We start from the raw sequence: 18,247 nt of genomic DNA, 5'->3' as shown, positions 1-18,247 counted from the left end.
CTGACATTCCCACTGTCCAAACTTTGGCACGATATAAAAAAAAACAAAACAAATGGGAGCGAGTCAAAACGGAAAGCGGAAGCAGGGGCTAAACCGCTAACTACGACAAACCATCAGTTACTCTACCGACGTACGTTTATTGATCAGTAAAATGGTAATGCTAAGAGCTTCTAAGCTCTGCGTGTGGGCGCGGTTATGACCCTCCACCCACGTTGGAGGAGCAAAGCCGCCTCACCGGCAGCGACTGTTTACACGAACACATCGTGCTGCAGCGACACGAAGGTTGTTTTTGAACTCGGACCAAAACATTTATCAGCATAATCGCAGCTCGGTTCGGTCTCTTGACAGAAAACAATGCGGAGAAATATCTAATTATATAAATGTTCCTAGCGTCCGAGGATCATCATAATCCGCAATACGGCGCTGAGAAATTTATAATAGAATCGCATCCTCTCATTTTTCTATCAACAACTGCGCTAATCCATTTCTGGGCTTGATTCATTGTCCTGTCGCACATCAGCACACAGGGTCGACAATACACTGCCGGCATCGATGAACCTCCTCTAGTGACAAATTTCCCAGACCGCAGACCCCCTCCTACCCACTCGTTGCCACCCTTGCAGCTTGTCAGAAGTGAGAAGCACTCAAATCGGAGAAAAACAACAGGAAGTTCATTCTGTGTCTTGGTGGTGCAAAGGAAGTGGGAACAGAGATCCAGTTGTCTCTTGGGCTGTAGAATAATGAATATGTTGTCTATATATGCTCTTCTCTCAGCCGCTATTCTGTCCTGCTTGACAGGACCAAATAAGTATGCTCGTGTCTAAATGTAACCGTTGCATTTTAAACGACCTTAATATTGATACAATCAATTTTAAAGACAGCGTTTATATATTCAGTAGTTTCTTCTTCTATTCTTCTCAAATGTAAACACCAGAAGCTGATGTGGTGTTTAGCGCCAACCCAAACAAACCTGTGAAAGTCCTGCCAAACTACTTTACACGCTTAACAATAAACAGACTTTTTAGTTTGTAACCATGGTGACGAATCTGTTGCCTGACACCAGGACATGACTCACTGTTGCACAAAAAAACGAATTAGATAAAAGAAACAGTGTAGAGAATTTGCAAAAAAGCAAAAAAATGAAGCCACCCTGCTATGTGATGTGCCTGAGGATATTCGGCGCTTACAAACTTGTGTTTCTATGCGCGATGCCTGGAGATATGCAGAGTAATTAGCATTTGTTTCTTTTCTCTGGAAACATCTGGCCCATCAAGCTCGCCACATAATTCCAGAGGGCAAATCTGAGCCTATCCACCCACACTTTTACAGCAATATTTCAGTTTGACAGAACATTTACTTTAGCATCATTATAACCACAATAGAGATGGCTTTAGCCCGTAGCAGAGGCAACCACTGCGAGCTACTCTTAATGCTTATCATCAGAGTCATTTATCCTCTGTTAAAAGTCATTTTTTTTCACATTTTATTTCAAGATGATAGCAAATTAAATTTTAAAGAGAAGACTAGATCTAAGCCTCCGCGAATGTGATTTAAATTCAGGCTCAGCGGAGGAACACGCTCCAAACAAACTGACAACTCCGGGCTTATGGGAAGCCCAATTTGTGTGTTCAAGGCATTTACAAAGGCAGTGAATTCATAACGCAAACCAGCTGGCATTCATGCATTTCAAAGACATGCTGGGGAATAGCAAGTGACAGAGAACGGAGTAACGCCTGGTGGACAGATCTTAGCACGGAACAAAGACGTGTCAGGGTTCTTTCTACATTTTTAGCTGCACTGTTTTCTACACGCCAAGTCTTGATCTGATCAGTAAAGCACAAAAATCAGGTAGTTCATATGGTGTATTCCTTATACAAACAGCAGACCCTAGAGTTACACGTGAAAGCCAGAAAAAAAAAAAACAAATTGGAAAATACCATTGCTCTTCAAGACTGTGAAACATGAAACAATATTCAGTAACTGTGCATCAGTCCACTCATAAATGGTTTGTAAAGAGGCATTTAAATCAACGACGACATCCTTCATGCTTCTGATTGATAGCGTTAAAGTCACCTTCCATTAAAGGGACTGCAGTAATGCATGTTTTTCAACAGGCGGCAGTCAATGTGTGTCTGGTGAGCATGAGTGCAACAGTAAGAGCGAGGTGTCATTTATTTATATAAAAAAAGACGGGGTAAGACGAAGCATTTAAACACCTGCTCACTGGGGGCTTTCAAAATGTTTCTCAAGAAAACAGATCCAATATTGATAATCACAACTTCTCCAAGTGGCACCGAAAATGATTTACCCTCTGTTTTTCAACCGTTTTTTTCCCCTGTAAAGGATTTATAAAACAGAGCCAGCGGGCCAATGTGCATCATTTGATGACATCATGGGACAGTTTGTCCATTGGTCAAATTGACCTCAAAATTTAGACCTTGACAGCTAAGAGACCGGACACTTAGTCAGCCGGTAAGATTTTGCTGCTTTGCCCGCTATTTATCATATTGAACTTTCCAGCAGTATCTTCTTGGCTTGGGTAGTCAGACAGATGGTAGGGGCATCGCAGGCTAGATGAGTGGAGGAGCTGATCCGTTTGTTTATGAAAACCTTGACTTCTACAGCAAGCCTCTGTGTGCATACAAGGGTAAACTGCGCCTCGGAGAAACGTTTCGACGATTATTTGTGATGACGTGTCAAAACAGGGCGGATTTGGTGACTGCGTGACGTTACGGTAACATTATATTTACCTGTAAGTTCTCGAGGCCTCGATATGTTGCTACAACAATCGCTGCCAAAGTTGTTTGCTTTTTAAAGACAGTGACCGCATACTGTACATGCGATAAATTTGCTTCACAAACTAAACTGTCATATACGTCAGTGAAAAGAGAGCAATTTTATATTTCATGCTCTGTTATCAGTGGAGTTTGTGCCGAACAGGCTTTGGTTGATGGCTCACCCGGTCGGTCCAACGCAAACACAAATCCACGCCAACTTTGAAATACAAAGACCCGTGGCCTTCCAACTTTGGATAATGTATTTGAACTCAAGACTCGAACCCGTAAGGTGGTGATTCTTGAGGTTTTCCAGCCCTGGAGAAAACATCTCAACATCTGCCCACTCCTGGGACAGAAGCCAACGACGCACCCATGCTCACCGAGGCTCCGAGGATTGCTGAGCATTATCCGACCTGCGCTCTGTCCCGAAACACAAAGAAAAACAATCGCCACCTACACTTTCGGGAGAAACAAACAGCGCGCTACGGGTTTTAACGCCAGGATAAACAGATGTATTTACTTCCTTCTGAAACCCACCGAAACCGTGCAACCGTTTCAGAAAATGTTCCATCATAAGTCCGTTATTACCAGAAATGTGCATCGTCCTCACGGAAACAAGGGCATCTGGATTCCAACCCCAGAACCGTCTGCCGGTGCAAAAGCAAAAACTGTCCCTAATACACTTCAGCACAGTGATTTATATTGGCTGCTGTCATTCTCGTGCGCTTGATGGTTCCACAGCAGCGGGGTAATCACATTCTATTAATTCAGCAGGTGAAAGATATCTAAACGGAGAGACAAGCTGGCCGATCGCTTTTAATACATTCCTCCTCGCCCTGTGAAAAATGCATCTGTAAACATTGTGTGGCACAGTTCTGCCTCAAGGCAAAACTGCAAACAGGACAAGACTTTTTCCACGGAGTAAATTGAATTATACATGGTATAAACGAAAACCACACTCGCTGACGGCCGATGCTCAAGGAGATCTGACTGGTATTTTTTTTTCAGCGGTCTCCTGCGCTGGACAATCGGGAGAAATACCAATGAGTGACTTGGCCGACGTCATGCCACCGAGCTGCGAGACAAGAGCTGTCACAACAACGGAGGGTGTGATCTAATGGCAACGAGCTGTCACGATTCCCAGCGTCTTCAATGGGAAGCTCTCATATCGACCGATTTTACGGGACGCTTTGCACAGACGTGACATCTCGTCATCTTTAAGACAATCTCTTTCAAGCTGAAACCCGCCGCAAAGTGGTTCTACAGACAAATTCGCGGTCTTATCCTTTGAAACGGCTGCAAAGTCAAATACAAACATCTGCACAGAGGAAGCTGGAGCCAAGGAGTAGGCGAGTAGCCGACTTTTGATACTGTTTTCCAAAGAATGAGAGGTGCGGGAATTTCTGATGATTTTGAAATGATGGGAGAATCGATCCGGTGCGCCTCTCGATCATTTTTCCACAAAACAGTCGCCCCGGTGAAAGGTGATATCGGTTACAAGAAGAAGTGAATCAATAGGCCCTCTCTTTATTTCCACTGTCTTAAAGAAGAAAAAAACAAAACAAAACTGAAACTTCCTCCTTTAAGGATAACTGAGAATTAGATTTTTCAAAGGTCATGCAGCTCTGATTGCAGGATAAGACAGACCTTCTGGGATGACAGCATTTCCTGTCTACCACTTGATATCAGGAGGGGAAAAAACGATTACGTGCAGCATAAAAGTTCAGCTCCGACCTCCGTGGATATCAAGTTGTCCATCAGACGCGCGGAACTTCACCGAAAGGCGCAGGTTAATGTGTTTCAACACGGTTTCGTTGGGAGAGCGCGTACGTGTTTGTTTGACAAGATGCGGTTCTTGCGGAGGTGGCGAAGTGAGAGCCGCCATTATTTGTGGTATTATAATCCACGGGGTGGCGGCTTATGCATTACAGGAATGTACGATGTAGCTGCAGAAAGATACAGACACTGTTTTCCCGTTAGGGTTGCATTCTTTCAGCGACAGGGCAGAAAAAAAAAAAAAAGCAAAGCACAGGCATTGTCAAATCAAGGCCTATTATGACCTCTTTTATTAATATACAGAACTGTCTCAGAAAATTAGAATATTAGATAAAAGTCTTTGACTTGGGGTATTAGTTTGGTCATTTGAGTGGCATCCACCAATGAATAGATTTGTTTGAAAAAAAAAAATGATTAAATGGTTCAAGCATTACGGCATTACCGTATACAGGACTGTCTCAAAAATTTAGAATATTGTGATAAAATTCTTTATCTTCTGTAATGCAATTACAAAAAAACAAAAATGTCATACATTCTGGATTCATTACAAATCAACTGAAATATTGCAAGCGTTTTATTATTTTGATATCGCTGATTATGGCTTACATCTTAAGAAAACTCAAAAATCCTATCTAAAAATATTAGAAATATCATGAAAAAGTCATTTTTGTTTTTTTAATTGCATTACAGAAAATAATTTTCTGAGAATTTTCTGTAAGATAATAAAGTGAAATACCAAAAGCCAGGCTACTTTGTTGACCAGCACTTTCCCTCCTCTATTTTCTCACTAGAATTAAACTGTATTTTCCTAAAAAGGACTCCTGCTGCTTTTCCTCACCGAATCTCTGTGAAGGATTACCTTCAGGACGGGGTCTCAAACCTCCCGCGTCTCCCCCTATCCGTCACATCAGGACACGACGCGACCGTTTGTGATTTGTTAAAAAAAAAAAAAAAGGATGGCAAAACACTTCAACAATTTAAACCGCGGAAACAGTTGAAATCGTGACTCCTCCCGCCCGGAGGGGAAAAACAACGAGGGAACGTGAATGAAGGTGAGGAGGTTATTACCTGCTCATCAGGTTGCACATCAATCCTGACTGGACCTTTAAGCCATCAGCATTGATCCGAGAGACTGTGCCGTGTTTGAGCACGAGTGTCTCTTTAACAGCCACTTCCGATGTTACACTACTCCGCTGTGACAGAAAGGAAGCTATTATGTCTTTTGTCCGTGCACTAATTGTGATATGCAAATACGTCACAGTTTGAAGCCGAGGCAGAATGAGAATTTATCGAGAGAATCCGAAACTAATATTTTTATATATATATATATATATATGTTCAGCCTGGTGTATCAGGTTGGATTTCAGCGATGAAAACAGGTGGAAGATTCATGTTTCATAAATCCCTCCACGTCCCAGTTTTGCTGACGCCCCCACTGGCCTGCAGAAAAAAACCTGGCTCATGCCACCTGGGGAAATGCATGTTTTGCAAAAGAATATTGCGGGTTTAAGTAGATCGGCTGTCCTCCGAATGAGACGTCCGCGTTCGCATCGAATAAGTTGCCGCCGCGCACTGCAGGGATTCCGACTAAGCGAGCGCTGATGAGTAGATGTTTGGAGACATAATATGGCAGATTAATAAAAGGGACCATTTCTGACTCAACCTACATTGACTCCCATGTAGTATCACCAAATAACCTGTAGTTTTCTGTCGCAGGGCTGTATATCACACACGTTCATTACAGCCTACACACTCCAGTGATGTAGGTAGAAGAGTTATCCCCCCGAGGATAGACGGCAAGCCACACACAACCACCATGCTGCCTGAGAGTGAGTCAGCTGCCTGCCTACAAACTGGATCCCCATCCACGGTCCCACAACACGGAGAAAGCAGTGAGTAGGAAAGCCCCAAGGGCCGCCGAACCGGTTACATGCGAGGTAGTGTGTGTCTGTGAGTGATTTAAAGGAGATGGGTACATCTGTGTTGTACCCGCACAATACTGTGACAGATCTGCACTTTTACAGGTCATTTGTGAGACACACTGGTATTGCAGTTGTGGCCTCTGTTCAAATTTGAATCTTTATCTTTTTCTTTTTTTTTTTTTTTTGGGATCTCCGAGGTTTTTTTTCCTTGTCGCCCGCGGGGAACGAACGAGTCTATCTAACCGTTTTTTTTTTTTTTTTGTCTCTCTAGCTGTTGCTGGGCAGAGCTAAATTTGTGGTGTGTCAAGGTCACAAATCTCAAAATGCAGTGCACCTGCAATTCCCCGCCCCTCCCGTCACTTGTGGATTATCTTATCTATAAATCAGAGTCATAAAGGTGTAGCTTGCCTTAGCCTAACAGGTTCAATGGGGTGAGTCAGAGACAGATTGTTGTCAATAACAGCCCGCACACACCTCCGATGTCCAGGGAAAAGGTCAAAGTTGGCACCGTTGAAGGCACGAGTATTACGAGTGTCTGGATAAACTGTAACATGGGACAGGTAAAGGACTTATTTCCGCTTGAAGGCAGCCTTGCAGCTTTGCGTTTAAGGCATATTTTAACATAGTCCTGCGGCATCAAATGGTTGGACAGCTTTTATAGCCCATCGAATATAATTAGAAAACCTATTACTACTAAACATCAGACTTTTTATTTGTAGCGGGAATGTTATACTTTACAAAAGTCCAGAGGCTTTTATCACAACATATTTCCTCAAATAAAAAGGCAGCCTTCAGTTCGCATCGGGTGTCCAAGTATAGCTGGCATGAAAACATCTGGTTCAACCAGGAGACAGGGAAGAGGACAAAAAAAAAATGACCATAAGAAGCAAGGGGGGGGGGGGGGTTGCACTTTGTGCCAGCACTCGTTCCACTGCCTTGGCATCCAGATTGCCAGAGTCCACAAATTTGGAGAGCGGGGAGAAATCTGACCAGGAGGTGGACAATAATAGGAGCGGCAGTATTCCTTTGGGCTGCTGTGAAGGACATGGCACGGGAAACGCTCACAAATAAATTACTCATATCAATTGAGGGAGCGATTATTATCTGAATAAGGGACTCTAAACAAATGACTCTAATGAATTGCGTGCATCCACTAGCTGACGTGTATAGAGGCGGTGATGGATAAATCATTTGTACATGGCAGTTGCATCACTCATCACAAGAGCTGGATGCAAGTTTGTCGCAAATACACCAATCTGATTTTCCCCCTCTTTGTGGTCAATCTGATCTCACGTTGGACCTGAGAATTACTATTATTATAATAATAATAATTATTATTATTAATAGTAGTAGTACAACGACATGCATTTCATCTCCAATTGACCTCTACCCGTTGGGATGTAACAGTTATTTGTGTCATCATCAACCCCTTTGTGGATTTTTGTTTCCTTTGTGACATCACGGTTTTCCCTGTGCCTTCTTATATGATGTAATTCTTACATGAGCTCCCCTTTCTGTTTGTGGCAAATAATAATATTATTCATTAGAATTGCTCTTATAACTAATATTATTATGATAAGAACGGACACCAACACACACACACAAAAAAAACATATTTCACCTCTAAATGACCTCTACCCGCTGGGATATCTTTTATTTGAGAGATGCAACCATCCGCTTTATGTGATTTAAAAGGTTTGCTCTGGTTTTCTTTTTTTCCTGTGTGACATCACAGGTTTTTTTTTTCCTTGTGTCTTACTATACGTTGTAATCCTTACATGACCTCCCCACGCCCTCCCCTTTCTCTTCGAGGCGCCTGCGCTCACGTTTCTCAGAGTGAAAAAAATCCCGTTTCCTCCCTCAGCCCTGTAGCAGATTTGTAGATTTATTTTTTAAGGTTTCAAATAAACAATCAATCCGGAAGGGTCAATTCAATTTTTAAACATTTTCTAAAAGCATCCATCCTGTCATCGATAATCCTTAGAGAAATGTGCTTCTAATCCTAACTAGGGCTCAAATAATTCACAAACTATGGTCCATTAATTCAAATAAATGAAGTATACTTGTCAAACATCAAATAATCCTCAAAGCTCAAGGGGTACAATACAATTAATGAATTAAAAATACATTTAAATATAAGTATATTTTCAAGCAGTCCAATCGTTCAAGCAGGCAGCTGACATTTCTGTCACCACCAGGAAAAAAAGACGTTTCATGTTTGAGGACTCGGAGAGAGAGATTAGTACTCTTTTTAAATGTCATGCATCCCCACATTTTACCTGAATTTAGTCCTTTTACTGATATATATATACTGTACTGTCATACTTTAAAAGGTGTAATCGAATTGCCTCGTTTATCTCAAAAGTTCCTTATAAGAAACTGCACACTCGTGACACACTTGGCTGTTCAAAGATGCTACGAGTGGATATTAAATGCGGATTTGAACGCGCTGTGACCGAGCGGACGTTTTTTTTTTTTTTCTCACAGGCTCTTTCGTATCACCGACGTACCCCGGCGAGGCGAACGTGACAAAATACCTCTGAGAAGGAGGGCTGAAAACAGGTGCTTTGGGCGAACATTTCAATCTTAGCAAGAGTACTTGATTCTGTCACCGGGATCATGGAGGAGAAGCAACGGTTTAATGAGATTTAAATTCCAATAACCCATGCGCTGAGTAGAAATGCTATAATCCTGTCCTCTAATCACAACCACAAAACACTTGCTATTTCTCTTTCTGAGGTCAAAACAAGGGAACTCAAAGGATATGACGCAAAATCCACAGCTGAATTAATATAGATAATGATTCTCGTCATCCTAATAACACAATAATTCCCAATTTAGAAGAATGCCATCTCCAAGAATGTTTAATCTGACAGTTAATTGTTTTGTGCATGAGTACAAAATGCTTCTCTCTGATTTTGCGCTACACACTTCCACTCATTGCAGTCTGTCTACTTCAGTGACTTTGGTGGTGCACCAGCTGATAATTTCAGCACGATACACACCAGATGGCACGCGCTTCAAAAACAACCATGTGTTCACATTCTATAGTTATAATGCTGGGGCTGATTGGAACCATCAGGTATGAATGGCAGCAAAACGGCTCTGTTTGTGAGCTGCCGTCTTGCATCACGCCCGCCCTGAGCTACTCCAGTCGGTAGTAGCTGTGGCTAAATCGGAGGGACTCCAGCTGTGAATGTGCGAAACATGAATGTGAATCTGGGATGGTGCTGAGCGAAAAAAAAAAAAAAAAAAAAAAAAAAATTACCGGGTGGCTGCTCAGCAAAAAAAAAAACAGACAAATCACTATTTTAAAGTACACTGCGCAACCTCTATCCCAAAATGTAATGTGCTATGTGTTTTATGCATTGAAATACTGCTCCAATCAGCGTGGTGCATATCAGATTTCACAGTGTGCAAGCATGACTCAGTGTAAGTGCTGGCTCCAGTCTCACACCATATTTTCCAGATTTATGAATGTATCTTTGTCCGGAGCACAGAAAGGAACATGATAATGGACAAGCCGCTGAATTCTATATGTCTATTGATTGGACGGCATGCAACTTAAAAACGCCTCTACTTGTCTGTTGATATTAATGCTTGGCACAAGGGGTGCGGAGTCAAGAACTGCAAATTGCATTGCGGAATAAACTGAAGTGCATGTGGGCACAGCATCACTGTGCGTGAATTTATATCATCGCCTGAACTAGAAGCGGTCAATTTGAGCGACGGCATCGGCAACACTTGGTGCTCTCACCAGGCAAACGATGGAGAGAATGGTTAAAAATCTAGTAATATTACCTAACTGCAATGGAGCATATGATCTACGTGTGTGTGTGTGTGTGTGTGTGCGTGTGTGCGAAAGGCAACGACTTCTTCAGGTAGGTCTCGGGTAATTCCTCGAGGCCGCGTTTTGGTTACATCGTCTCCCATCTTAAATAGTTCGCAACCACCTTGCGAGTCCTTAGCAGGCCGTGCAGCTGTGCACAGGGAGGCCATCCATTAAGAGTTAATGGATTCACTTTCACAAAAGGACCTTAAAGCCACAGTTCTCACTGCTGTGTCTCTGTGGTAAAAATAGAAACCGGGCAGAATGGACGGATGCTATTTACAGTCCTCCGAATATCTGTCGCAGTCGCTAAGCACCTATAGAAGACCTACTTTTTCCCGAACGCGGAGAAATAAAGGCACGAATTCCCTCCGCTTCCTCGACCCAGTGATTAAACCTCATGCACTTATAATTATTATTCTCTGAACATCACCACCTGAAGCCTGTACTATCACGGGAAAATCTCACATTACATAAGAAGTCACCGATTACCCTTGATCTGAACTCTGTGCGGGAAATTAAACGATGCAAAATTGCATGCAACGTGGTCAAAACATTATACAAAAGTGCAATGCGCTACGATATAACTTGGATGGAATGTGTATGTTCCTTGCACGGACACATCTGTAGATAAAGACGTGTGGTTCAAATATCCCCCCAAGACAGACAAAGCACAAACACATGTACGGACTGGAGGGCGGCAGTCTAGCTCCGCTCCCGCTGACCTCCAGCTGTATGCATGGCTGTTTTCTGCACAGGGAACAGGGGCCCCGTGAAAGGGGCCACGGGAGGTATTTAAAATGCCCCCGCTTCAGTTTTTATCAAACAATAGAGGGATTATTTGGTATTAAAATGTCCAGATTGCGAGGCCCTGAAAATGTTTCACGATGGACTTCAAGCACTTCTGTGAAATCAAAAAAAAAAAAACAAAAAAAAAAGGGTGGGGGGTGGGGGGTGGTTGGGGGGGGGATTCTGCTTTGTTATATAACTGCTGTGGAATTTTATTTATTTATTTTCCTCTTCACAAGCTTAAGATGCAGCTTCTGTGATCACTCCAAATGACATGAAATTCAATCCCCGCTGTTTCTTTTTATTTATACTAAAAAAAAAAATTAAAAAAAAAAACAAGGACGTACCGCAGAAGGTACCATTGTCCACATGTTACTCTCGCTCTAGACGTGATTCGTTTTGAATATTTGACATTTTCAAATACGGGCAAAGTAAAAAAACCCTCAAGGCTAGGACTGTGCTAGTTTTTCCACAACCTTCTAATCATATAATCATAATACGTGTCTTATTCTTTTTTGGCATGGTGGGCGTCTTGATTATCCCGTAGAAACAACGAGGCGGATATCAAGCACTTAAAGTACGAGTACACGGAGTAATTCTGATATGGAGATTTAAAGTGTATTCCTGTCAACGGCTGTCAAATTAACACGGGCCTCTTTTTTTTTTTCAAATAAAATGTCTGTAAACAAAATCCATACTTGTCACGGTCTTGAAAATTAAATGGCACCAGCTCCTTCCAATCAGGTCATAGAGTTCAAGGAAGTATCCGGCACTATAGCGAGAGAAATACTTCAATATCATCCACTTTCTTTTCATTAAATAGCCGAAATAGCTGCACACGTGCGCCTCTGGGTGATGTGATTCAACTGAATTCCAAGTAAGGGAACGCTGTATCACAGGAGGTCAGTCCCAAAATACACAACAGCACCCTTGCATTTACCTTCACTCACGCTCACTGTTTTATAATGAATAACAGTGAGGGATTTGAAATCAAATGCGCTATTCGGAGCTCACAACATCAAAATGTGCAATTGTGCAATTGTGCAAATTTTGCAGACTCAACACGTCGATGGGAGACCGAAACGTGAAGGAATACTGTCAAATAAATCCATGCAAAAGCCCCCCCCACACACACACTTGCAACTGGTCCCAGTAAAGGGGCTTCTGCGGGACACAAGGTGAGTCCTGCATATAATTCCTGGGCAGGTTATCCTTATTTGACACTCTCATTACCCCACACCCTACAAGCAAACAAACTTACTGTGGGGAGAAAGTGGGGGGGGGGGGATGCAACAACCGACCCCCCCTCAAAAAAAAAAAAAAAAAAAAAAATGTGCAAAGATCAGTTTGGTTCAAAATAACCCATGCATTATCGTGTTTAACGAGGAATTCTTATAACCTTGCGAAAATAAAATAAAAATAAAAATCCCACACTTTCTCTTAAGTTTAGCACCCTTGTATTTGTTTGTAAATAGCTCTAGTTATTGATAATGATAATAATCTGCTGCTGACTGGCTAAACAGCTAATTCGAGAACACATAAAAATATTCAATACATCTTTTTTGAGGCAAAAAAAAAAAAAAAAAAACACATCATCTCGTCTTGCAGATGTTTACCACCGCGCCGCGTCCACATCTGGCTCTTACCGTTTTGCGCCGCGGTGAAGGGCAGCGGCATCAAGTTCCCCAGAAGGACCGCCGCCAGCGTCACTGCGCCGGGATGCATCGCTGGGGTTCGGCGGGGGGACGCGGGGGTCTCGGTCGGTCGAATGCGGGAGGAGGAGGAGGGACGGACGGATCGTGGTATCGATCACTAAAGAGAATGGCCGGGCATAGCCTCGGAAAAAAAAAAAATTAAAAAAAAAAATAAAAAAAAATAAAAAAAGCGATGGATTTAAAAAAAAAAATAAAAATAAAAAAAAAAATTAAAAATACCTCCCAGGAATCCTCGCTTCTTTTGAGTTGGGTGTCCGGGACGAGGCCGGCGGCTCAGGAATGCCTGTGTGCGGCCATAGGCAGGCGGAGAGGCTTCGTCGGATTGCGGTGGGGAGGTCTTGAGGGGGGCGGGGGGTGGTAGTGGGAGGAGGGGAGGGGGGTTGTCACGGAGATTGTCCACGCACACGCACACACACATGCACACACACACACACTCACACACTGTATAGTTCTGAGGATTGAAAGATGCGCAGACCGGTGCGCATTTGCGCTCCAAAGGAGCGGGTGGAGGTGGAGGTGAGGGGTGGGGGGTGGGGGGGTCGCGTGGAACGGGGGGGAGGGAGGTGCGTGGGGTGGGAAGGGGGTGGGAGTCACGGATCCGCGGAGAAAACCGGAAGGACGCTCGAAACGCGGAGAGAAAACATCGGTGTCTTTGGCACCGACGGGCTATTTTTAATACCGATACTGGGAGCTGCAGCTGATAGGACACCGGCCTGCAGCGGCGGCGGCGGCGGCGACGCGCTGCGTGTGCACGCTGCGTCTGGCCGCGACGCAGCGCACACACACACACACACACACACACACACAACACACACACACGGTGTAACGCGGATGCGGTTAATGCATGTTGTTCACTCCCTGGTATTGACCGGAGGGGCTTTGCGGGAGGGGGTGGCCGAAACGCGTGGGTGATCTTTTGTGTGCGTGTGTTCCTCGAGTCCGCCCTGTTATCGCGATAACAGCCGTGTGATTTCCCGTGCCGAAGAAAAAGCTCTTTGCAATATTAATGTTTGCAATCGTCAGCTCGACAGGAAGTGCGCAGAGCGTATTCTTTAGCGAGATTTGGGACTGGCGAAGCCGGGAAAGTGATCACACACACACACACACGCCTGCCCCTGGTGTGTGTGTGTGTGTGAGGGGGGGATTATGATGATGCATTTGAGCTCGCTGAGATCATTTGTAAATTGTGTCCTCACATGAGCCGAGGTGTTCTCAAGCTGCAGCGCATCCCCTTGAAAGTTCAACATGGCCTCCTGTAATCCTCCCCGAGGCTTCGCTCTGTGCTCGCTGCAACAGCGCCCCCTTGTGGCCGTTCCGGGTAAACTAAAAACAAGGCAGCCCTGCTGTTTTGTTTTTGAGTTGAACACACACACTAGCCGAGCAACATGTGAGACACTTATTTTTTTTTCCATTTTTTTTTTAATGTAATCTAATTCAGTCACATTGTTTCTCCTGGCCAGCACGTTGCTCATTGTCATTGATTTTTTTTTTTTTTTTCCTTCACCCGTCCGACAAGAGTCGGGGGCCCGCGACCATGTTCTCGTAGGTCAACATTTTCTCTCGCGGACGGTGTTTCCCGGCGTCTCGGTGTTGCGAAGGACCGCTCGAGCCGCTCTACCCTAGAACAAACTTCCCTCCACTCGACAGCCCTCCCTCCAGTTTGTCCGTGGGAGACCACATTTAAAATGTAACCCCACCTGAAAGCGCACGCAGACCAATCAGCTAGAGAAATGTCAGAGCGGACGGCAAACCCTCCTTTGTTCGAAACCAATCAGAGTGGAAGTGTGGCATTTTGCCCGAGGGGAAAACTTACCCCTGGATGCGTTAATTACGCATCACTTAGCTGTTGCCAATGTGTTCACAACGGTGGACCCTCTTGTGGGCTTTTTACAACGATTGTCTTCATTTTTCGGTCAGTCTAGTATGGAAAGTAGACAACAATGGCTTACCAGGCTGAAAAATGAACTTAGCAACAGTCCTCTGGTATCAAATGTGGCTTTCGGCTTTATCCTCATGGGACTAGAGAAGCTGGTGGAGCTGGAGTTTGAGTGTCCTTGCAACCCTAAATGGAACAAAGTGTTTTCATTAGCGTTCTTCATCATCCCCGCCGTCATGGCCTTCACCTTGATGCTGATCATTCAAGGATGCAGATGTGGCAGGCGGTGCAGGAAAACTTTTTCCGTTTCCAGCTTGGTTCCTGCTCTCGTGTGGTTGATTTTGCTGTTCCTGGACGGCCAATACTTTGCTTGCGCTAAGACAGACTGGGAGGGCAGATTTGTACTAGTTGACAAGGCGGCTCCACAGAAGTGGTGTGAGCCAATAAGTGAGGGAGATGTCACCCCGCAAGAACTAATGCTCCACTCACAGCAGCTGTTTGTTTATTCTCAGGTGAGTACAAAGATTTTCTAGTTTGCAGAGGAGCGCGTCGGGGCGAATGAAAGCGCTAACGCAAATACGGATTTGTCGGACGAGTTTAGTGAATCAAAACACAATTTGCGTCCTTTATCCTGATACCTACTAAAGCGGTGTTGCTCTGCTCCTTTGTGCCCCAGGTTATAGGCATAGTCCTCCTCATTTTCATCTGTGTGGGTCTCATAGTGTATATAATCAGAGAAAGCTGCCAACAAGAAGTGGAGATGCAGGATGCAGATGTAGCAGAGCTCACCGTGCTCAGGATGAGCTCTCTGCGGACCAGGACATCATGAGAGGACTTAGACCGCCCACCATACCTGCCCCGCTGGCATGGACACACTTTGTAAATACTCTCAACAAACTTAATTATAACTTTTTTCCAATAAGGGTAATTTAAGAAAAAAAAAAAAAGTCGGACACGTGTCTTGAAAGGTGAATGATGAGCCATAGATATGAATATAAATATATATATTTGCTGTATTATCACAGTGAATGTGCACCTAGTATTGCGTCTGTCTTTGTTGGACGCTCAACTGCGACTCTGTGCTTTTTTTTTTATTATATTGTACAAAATATCATTTCATTGCTTTCAACGGGACCTACGTGTGCCTTCTGTATAAGCGCCAGTGATACGTGTTGTAATAATGCTGCTGAATCTGACCTGGCTTTGGTTACATTTCTCGTACTACGGTGGAAGTTATACATGTCAAAAAGTGAACGTTTATTTTAAGTGAGATTTCACTTTAAAAAAAAAAAAGTGTTTTTCTTTTCCCTCCGGAGTAACACTTGTCTACAGATGTTTGTAGGGTTGAAACCCCGATCGCTCGTTAGCCCACGGTGACTATTTTTAATGATTTATCTGTTTGATCGACATGTAAAACCATGCAAATGATTTATATCTATGGCTACAATCAGCAAAAAATAGGATGAAGACAAAAATGTATAAAAGTATTTGTTTTATGGTTTTTTATTGTTACTGTGTAATAAAAGAATTTATTTATTTAAGTAAAAGGGATTTTGGACCATCAGCTCACTTGTTGTTAGTTTCTACAATCACGACCTCCATTTGAAACGCGGAAGTCGACATTTTTCCTTTGTAAATTCAAACGTTTGCGCACAACATCGTCTCGAAGCGACAAGGTTGTTTGCTCTCTTTTACTGCGTGCCGACGAACCTTAAGGTCAACAAGCATGTCATAAATGAGTATCCGTACAGAAATCTTTTCACGTAAAAGATATCCATCGGGGTGATATATATTTGTCTTTTTGTGTGCTCGTCAATCACGTTTTGATTTTCTTTTTCGACACATTTTACCGCATAAACACCTCGCGAAAGCGGTGACGGTACAGACGCCGATCGATGCGATTGCGGTGAAGCAGAGCAAAACATCAACAGAGTAGTAAGCGTACCAGGGCATCTTATAGGACTCTGTTCTCAGGTGAGCTGCGCCTTTGTGTCGCATAACAAACTCTATCCAGAAGACGGCGAGATCCAGCGGCTTCATTGGCACGTCCCTGTGCAGCCTGGAGAGTCTCTGCATGTTCGTCCTGTAGGAGGGCTCGTTCAGAACTTCCTGAATACCCTGACGAAATACGTCTCGATTCAGTGTGAAAATATCAACGGTCTTCCCGGCTCCCCTTATGTCGATTCTTAACAAATTATCGCGCTGATCGAAAATCAGCGGGAGGCCAAGAATCGGGACGCCGTGATAAATCGCTTCTTGGACTCCGTTGGTCCCTCCGTGAGCCACAAAGACTTTGGTCTTGGGGTGTCCTAGGAGGTCATTCTGTGGCATCCAGTCCACCAGGAGAGTGTTGTTGCCCAGAGTGGCGGGTCTTTCGCCTTTGTATCTCCAGATGACTTTCTGAGGTAATTTCGCAAAAGCGGCCCCTATTTCATCCGCCAAATCGCACGGAAGTTCACCAATCAAAGTACCCAAAGACATGATTATGACCCCGTGCTCTCCAGAGCTCTGGACAAACTCCTCCAGGTGCGGAGGGAGAGGTTTGGCAGGTTTGCAATGGAACCCTCCCATGTAGATGACGTTGGGCATCGTGGGCCGAGGAAACTCGAACACAAAATCCACTCTCATGAGCCACAGGTCTGCTATTTGAAAAATGGAGAAAAAGTCAATATCTTTACCTAAATGTTTTTCAATCAAACGAGAGTATTGCGGCGCGATGTAATATACGGATTCGAATTTCATGAGGGCAAACGTGAGTACGTTGACGAGTCGCTCGAAGAAGCTCATTTTATCCGAAAACTCGGTCCCTGTCAACGGGACATAGGAAAGAGGAGTGGGTGCGATCAAAATATGTCCCTCTCCTTGACTAGTCCATCTCACATTGTAAACAAGCGGTATTCCAAGGTACCGGGCAATTATGGCACCTGCAGGTGTAACAGGATCAGCAAGGACAAGGTCATATTTTGAATTCTTCAGAGACTCTATCAGGTCTTTGTCGTCAAGCAGCACCTCTAGCATTTTGCCAGTTTTCTCATGAATCTGGGAGGCTTTTTGGATTTGTTCCATTGCCAGTTTAAAATGCATCCACGCCGACTTTCCCTCCCTCTGGATTTTCAGCAGCTGGCTCACAAACATAGTGACAAAGTCTTCGTCGAACCCAGACTCCACGTCGAGCGAAATGGAGGTATAAAACGGGGAGTGTTCCTGGATGTACCAGCTGTCCTTCGCCCGCACGACAGCAACATGGTGGCCCTTTGAATGCAATTCCTCGATAATGATTTTCATGTTCACCCAGTGGCTCCCATCCACCGGATAAACAAGCACGTTCCCGCCATCAGCCATCGCTGGACAGAGAATGGAGAAAGTCATCCAGACCCAGGGCCAAAACATATTTATTCTAAAATTGGGAGAAAAGGACAACTTGATGAGATGCGAGATGAGATGAGAACAACTTTATTTATCCCGAAGGAAATTGTTGTGCCAGAGTTTCAAGTACAAAAAACATAACAGTAATAGATAATAGTAGAAAGGAGAAAGAATAAGAATACAATGAAATATGAATT

General features: G+C 43.9%; 2 protein-coding genes and 1 pseudogene across 5 annotated transcripts in view; 1 reads left to right on the top strand and 2 right to left on the bottom strand.

The window, feature by feature from the left end:
* LOC147218027 (neuroplastin-like) overlaps positions 1 to 13,166 on the bottom strand; it is a 32,083-nt gene extending 18,917 nt beyond the window's left edge. Inside the window, exons 1-2 of one of the 4 annotated variants that reach the window (XM_086175000.1) lie at positions 13,028 to 13,166; positions 12,740 to 12,929 (exon numbers count right to left, since the gene is read on the bottom strand). In XM_086175000.1, the coding sequence (XP_086031126.1) occupies positions 12,740 to 12,818 (79 nt within the window). In that variant the 5' untranslated portion in view covers positions 12,819 to 12,929; positions 13,028 to 13,166. Of the gene's footprint in view, positions 1 to 12,739 lie in introns of all 4 variants that reach the window. The other 3 variants (XM_086175001.1, XM_086174999.1, XM_086175002.1) reach the window with 3 other exon arrangements.
* Positions 13,167 to 14,276: 1,110 nt separating this feature from the next.
* On the top strand, positions 14,277 to 16,237 carry LOC147218026 (uncharacterized). The gene is made up of 2 exons (XM_086175152.1): positions 14,277 to 15,196; positions 15,361 to 16,237. Exons 1-2 carry the CDS (start codon positions 14,732 to 14,734, stop codon positions 15,511 to 15,513), a joined length of 618 nt encoding a protein of 205 aa, XP_086031278.1. The 5' UTR covers positions 14,277 to 14,731; the 3' UTR covers positions 15,514 to 16,237.
* A 259-nt stretch (positions 16,238 to 16,496) lies between these two features.
* Positions 16,497 to 18,053, bottom strand: LOC147218025 (UDP-glucuronosyltransferase 2A1 pseudogene; annotated as a pseudogene).
* Positions 18,054 to 18,247: the final 194 nt, after the last annotated feature.

The sequence above is a fragment of the Fistularia commersonii genome, chromosome 27 (genome assembly GCF_037954325.1).
Source record: "Fistularia commersonii isolate RoL2024-O1a breed Wild chromosome 27, RoL_Fcom_v1.0, whole genome shotgun sequence".
Lineage (NCBI taxonomy): Eukaryota > Metazoa > Chordata > Actinopteri > Syngnathiformes > Fistulariidae > Fistularia > Fistularia commersonii.
Note: the sequence above shows the minus strand (reverse complement) of the source record. Positions and strands in the feature narration are given on the sequence as shown.

Bases quoted from the DNA above. Each gene is read 5' to 3' on its own strand.
- LOC147218026 (XM_086175152.1), top strand. From the start codon at position 14,732: ATGGAAAGTAGACAACAATGGCTTACCAGGCTGAAAAATGAACTTAGC. The intron at 15,197-15,360 runs GTGAGTACAAAG...TTTGTGCCCCAG, and splicing joins AGCTGTTTGTTTATTCTCAG to GTTATAGGCATAGTCCTCCT.